This window comes from Etheostoma cragini, chromosome 6, assembly GCF_013103735.1.
Source record: "Etheostoma cragini isolate CJK2018 chromosome 6, CSU_Ecrag_1.0, whole genome shotgun sequence".
Taxonomy (NCBI): domain Eukaryota; kingdom Metazoa; phylum Chordata; class Actinopteri; order Perciformes; family Percidae; genus Etheostoma; species Etheostoma cragini.
The window spans coordinates 5,119,894-5,126,039 of NC_048412.1; the positions used below are offsets into that span (position 1 = coordinate 5,119,894).

At 40.0% G+C, this 6,146-nt stretch overlaps 1 protein-coding gene across 2 annotated transcripts in view; it reads right to left on the reverse strand.

The window, feature by feature from the left end:
• adcy3a (adenylate cyclase 3a) overlaps nt 1-6,146 on the reverse strand; it is a 67,385-nt gene that overhangs the window by 9,112 nt on the left and 52,127 nt on the right. For both annotated transcript variants that reach the window (XM_034873845.1, XM_034873846.1), the window contains exons 14-15: nt 5,055-5,338; nt 4,799-4,880 (exon numbers count right to left, since the gene is read on the reverse strand). In XM_034873845.1, the coding sequence (XP_034729736.1) occupies nt 4,799-4,880; nt 5,055-5,338 (366 nt within the window). The remainder of the gene's footprint in view (nt 1-4,798; nt 4,881-5,054; nt 5,339-6,146) is intronic.

The following is a 6,146-nucleotide window of genomic DNA, read 5'->3' on the forward strand; positions in this document are numbered from 1 at the left end:
TTGTCCTTGACTATTGTTTAAATTGGTTTGATGTTCCAAAACACTTAAGTGTGACAAACATGCAAAGGAACAGGAAATAAGGAAGGGAGCAAACACTTTTTCACACCACTGTACAACCATTTATTTGCAAATGCCACTTGACTGCTTGACCATGAAGTGTTGTTTGTCTCCCTGTAATGTATTTTGGTTGGAGTGATTTTTACACTTGTTATTTATGTATTTGACATCGGCCCTGTTCAGCACTTTGGTCAACTGTTGTTGTTTTTAAATGTGCTATAGAAATAAAATTGACATGGACATTGACATAATTTATTAAGAAAGGTGTAATGTATGGTGCAACTCTGTTCATTATGTTTTATTTGCACAGTTACATGTGACTACATGTGAAGCATTTTGCCTTTATAATTCAGGTTTTGGACACCTCAAGTATCACAATTTCAGGAAAATAAAGATTAACAGAACAGTTTTACCCTAAGTCAAGTATATGAATAATCAATAAGTTAAATCAAACTGTATCATCTAAAGTGAAGGACAAAGGGCCGCGGTAGCTATGAACAGATACATTCTCAAGTGGCACATATAAGTGCTTTAAGAGAATTTGTGGCATTCACCAATTCAAATGCATTTAGAATTTTTTTTCTGTGGTGTAAACAAAAATCATGAGTCATAAACAGATATCTGTCTTTCTCCACATGGGAAAACACTCCACCTGGGCAAACCTTACCAACATACAGTATGTCCAATTTAAGTTTCCTGCAACTCAAAAAAAACGTTTAACATTATATCAAACTTTCCCCTCCTTTTTCTATCGCAGTACTACAATGAACTGATGACACAATCTTGGCAGCTGTACTAATAATACTTTCTGACTGTTTGGGTAGTAACACCATCACTAAAATGCAGAACATGTTGTCTTTCTGTATGCTGTTAAAGGGCAACTACTGTTTTTAACCTGGACCTTATTTACCTATGTATTTGTGTTTAAGTGACTTCGTAACACTCTTTGACATTGATCCAGTATTAAGCAAGAACTTTACAGTGGCCAGCGTGAAAACAAGCTACTTTGTACAACAATAGGGCAATTTTCCAGCTTGTATTTACCTTCACAAAAGTGCTTGTTTTGCCACTGACAGGCTAAGATTACTATTCTAAGTGTCAGACAACAATTATGGAAAGGATTCCTTCAGGGATAGACCTTTTTGAGACCTTTCTGTTTAACCAGAAACAGCTATGAAGTCGCTTGCGCTAAACGCACCAGACTCCATTCAAAAAGCAATACTTTAAGTGTGTATAGTGCATATTTTAACATGTAAATCGGTAAACTATGTGTTTATTTCAACCAAAACTAGAGTTGTGATGGTTGAAAAAGTGGAAAGATGACGCAGAACGGCTTTTCATAGTTTCATTTTATTTCTGTCAACTTTGAATGAAGTGTATTTTACGATGCTAAAATTATTGTTTATTTACATGGAGTCTGGTGGGTTTAGACACATACAATTTTGCGGATGTTTTAATGTTTAAATAAAAGATCTTACTCTTTAACAGAAAGGTTGACCTCCTTAGAAATCCTTTCCATAATGTTGTCAGACACTTAAAACATTAATCTGGGCAAAGAGTCAGTGGCAAAACGAGCAATTCTGTGAAGGTAAATACAAGCTGGACAATTGCCCTATTACCTTACATTGTAGCTTGTTTCGCCACTGCCGACTGCAACAATCTTGCTAAATACAGGACCAATTGATGTTCCCATCAGTCACTTAGGCACAAAAACAAATAGGGTCCAGGTTAACAAAACAGTATCTACCCTTTAACAGCATACAGAAAAACAACATGTTCTGCAATATAGTGATGGTGTTACAACTAGGGATGTCCCGATCCCGATCTCGAGATCGGATCGGCCCGATCTTTTTCTATTTTCCCGTGATCGGAACTCGGCTACATTACCTGACTAGTCGCGCCGATCTTTACGGCAACTGCCGTAAAGTACTTGCTAGTTACGGTTGACGGTAGTTGCGCAATACAAACCTCCGCGGCGGTGCAAAGCAAGCATGTCAGAAGTGTGGAAGTATTTTACTCTCGCAAGTGAAGACTGTCCTAAAGCTACTTGCAATGTCTGCAACATGGCAATTTCAAGAGGAGGTAGCAGCAGAGCTACATTTAACACCACGAACTTGATTCGTCATTTGAGGACAAAACATGACAATGTGTATGAAGCGTTTTGTAAAGCAGCAGATGGAAAGGTTGCTAAAGCAAAGCAACAAACGCTGGACGTTATGAGGAGAGACAAATACTCCAACGAAAATAATAGAGCAAAGAAGATCACAGAAAGGTTGGTCGAATTTATTGCACTTGACAACCAGCCCATCTCAGTAGTTGAGAATGTCGGACTAACTCGTCTTCTGGAAGTTTTGGACCCGCGCTACGCTCTGCCATCGAGACACTACATGGCAGACACAGCCATACCACAGCTGTACAGCAAAGTAAAAGAAACATTACAAAGTAAGTTGAACCGCAACGTTGTTGTTAGTTTCACTACGGATATTTGGAGCGCAGATGTTTGCCCGATGTCCCTACTGAGCCTCAAGGCGCACTGGGTTGATCCCGAAACTTATGATTTAAAGCGTGCCGTGCTGCATGCTCATCAGTTCCGCGGGGCTCATACAGCAGAACATGTCAGACAAGCCATTTCGGAGATGCTGAATGCGTGGGGAATAGACAAACTACGTGTGCATGTCATTTTACGTGACAACGCGAGGAACATGAAGAAGGCAATAGATGAATTGGGCGTGCCAAGCCTGGGCTGTATTGCTCACTCACTCCAGCTAGCTGTGCATGAGGGTTTGCTCTCACAACGTAACATTATAGATGCACTTGCCAACGGCAGAAAAATCATTGGTCATTTCAAGCACTCGACTTTGGCATACTCAAAACTACAAGACATCCAAATTGAGATGAAAGTACCTGTAAAGCGCTTACAGCAAGATGTCCAAGTAAGATGGAATAGTACACTGTACATGATGCAGAGCCTCCTTGGCCAAAAGCGCACCCTGAGCGTTTATGCTGCAGAGCACAACCTCCCAGCTACTCTAACAGTGAACCAGTGGGGACTGATGGAGAGGGCGGTCGAGATCTTAGCTCCATTCGAGGAGCTAACAAGAGCTGTCAGCGCTGAAACAGCCACTACAGCTGACGTGATTCCTGCAATTGCCGCCCTGAAGCGTGTTCTTTCCAGAGAGCAGACCACTGATGAAGGAGTTAAGACTATGAAAAGGACCCTATTGGAGGAAGTGGAAAGACGTTTCAGCCACGTTGAAAGTGATCCACTGTATTCAGTGGCCTCATTGGTGGATCCAAGATACAAAGACAGGCAAGCCCCTTATATGTATATTTTGAATATTTTGTTGCAGAATAACAATCATGCAGAATTATGACTTGTTTCAATCTATAGAAATATGCACTTTATTAAAATTCACATTATTGTTTTTTTTTCCAGATACTTTGCAGATCCTAATAGCTTGGGGCCTGCCAAAGACGCTCTCATTAGAGAGGTGGAGAAGATGGAGGAGTTAAAGAAAGCCAGCAGTGATGTGCCAGAAGAGCACCGGTCTAGCAAGGAGCCACGTCTCAGCACAGACAGCAGCCTTGGCAGCGTGTTTGAAGAGATCCTGCAAGAGAGTGAGCAGGAAAGGCGATCTGTGACTTCTTCATCTGTACTTGTTCAGGTGCAAACTTACCTCACTGAGCAAACCATTGTACGGTCTGCAAATCCTTTGACCTATTGGAGGGACAATGCTGCCCGATTTCCCTCACTGGTGGGAATTGCTCAGAGGTATCTCTCTGCCCCATGCACAAGTGTGGACAGTGAGAGACTCTTCAGTGCTGTGTCCAACATAATGGACGAAAAGAGAAATCGTCTGTCAGCTGACAGGGTTGAGAAGCTGGTGTTTCTTAACAAGAATCTTCATTTCACTTTGAAGTGACTGAATTAAGATATGTGAGAAAGGCATAACTAGAAAGAGCATTGTGGTTATTATAACTAAGTATTCAGGTTTGGTTGTTTTCAGGATTGAACTGAACTGACTGAAGAATGGTCTTGTTGATTTTGATCATGTTTCAGTGATCATGCTACTTTTAAGTTGCAGTTCCAAAGTTTTGAATTCATTTGACTGAATTCTGTTTACATTTTAAGTTGGATTGAGATGTTTCACATTAATTTACTGAATTGTGACTATTTGTTAATCTGTTTACACCATATTTAAGATGAGCAAATGCATTTTATATTTGCTCAGTGGTCAGTGCACTTTATTTTTATTGACTTTATGGCAGCCTATGTGAAGCACTTATAAGCTAAAAGTGGATCTTGGATAGCACTTTCTTTTTGATAATACTGTACCAAGTCAGTGTTTTTCTTTTTACTTTTGTCTAAAATATTAAATTGAAGCTGACTTTTAATTTTGGGTAAGATTTTTCATTTCATGGGATTTACAATAATAATAGTAATGCTTTTTGATAAAATATTAGTCTAATAAAAAGTTGGGTTACTTGCTCAAAATATATTTGAGTTTGATCAATTTCAATACTAAAGGCAAAATATCGGATCGGGACTCAAAATCGGATCGGATTTGAGGTTAAAAGATCGGATAAGGATCGGAGGCCTAAAATGCTGATCGGGACATCCCTAGTTACAACCCAAAACAATCAGAAATTATCATTAGTGCAGCTGCCAAGATTGTGTCAGGTTGAAAAAAAAGGTAGTTACCCTTTAAAGTACATTTAAAAACAGTAGACATTTACTTACATGTCGGGAGAAATAATAGAAGCTGACCATCATAATGAAGATCATAACTGTCATTGTGAATTTGGAGGGCACCAGGTATGAACTGCAAAAAAGAACATTCACATAATGGCAATTTCTGCTGTTATACTAGTGTTAAAAACACTGCAATTCCTAAATGTTTAGTAATCAACTCATGGCCTAACTTCTTAAATATGCATTCTTTAATTGATTGTGTCGTTTTCTTCAATAGGTCTTCTACAAGAGGTATACTGATTACCTGTAGTCCTGGAAGCGGGCCGTGTCATAGCGGTCGAAGATGTCCCTCCAGCTGTAGATATTAACAATGCCGGTGGCCACAGTGATGAGCAGCATCAGTGTGAGCTTTACCATGTGACTGACCTGAACCAGCATGGTGGTGGCCATCAGTGCCAGCACAGCAATGTAGCTGTAATATTTAGGGTTGTCCAGGCAACCGTCGGGGCCAGACCAAGAGGAAGAGGAGAAGGAGGAAGGAGCCATTGTGGGGCTTCCTGAGTCTGGGGCTTGAGGCAGACAACTCAGCTAGATGGTGGAAAGACACAGAGCAATTATTACAGTACTAGTATCAGGGGTCCAAGCCCAAGGCTGGGAGAACTGCGGTTCGCACAGCAGGGCTGGGGGACCCTATTGTTTTTGTAGAGATTATACTTCCGTTGATAAAAGTCATGGTAGAGCCTAATCCCTACAAGGACCTCAGACAAAAATAATCACCCACTTCCAAACCTAGGTAGCCCTATAGCAGAAAAAAACATTTTTGGCCTTATACCTTCCAAACTGTCCATCGCACATTAAAAATAAAGAAATCTATGCATTCCCTCAATTTATCTTTATCTCCTGATATAGACCACGGCCATTTCTGCATAGAGATTTATGCGCAAAAAATTACACTTTATTGTAAACCTACTTTTTTTGAACTCCTCCTAGACCAACTAGACCTCCTAGACCAACTAGACCAAACTAGATTTTCCTTGACCATCTCCTGACTGACCTAACAAAAAGTTATCAAAATACTTTTTATTGGATGAAACTACAGTGGTGTGAAAAAGTGTTTGCCACCTTCCTCATTTCCTGTTCCTTTGCATGTTTGTCACACTTAAGTGTTTGGAACATCAAACCAATTTAAACAATAGTCAAGGACAACACAAGTAAACACAAAATGCAATTTGTAAATGAAGGTGTTTATTATTAAAGGTGAAAAAAAATCCTAACCATCATGGCCCTGTGTGAAAAAGTGATTGCCACCTTGTTAAAACATAACTGTGGTTGTCCACACCTGAGTTCAATTTCTCTAGCCACACCCAGGCCTGATTATTGCCACACCTGTTCACAA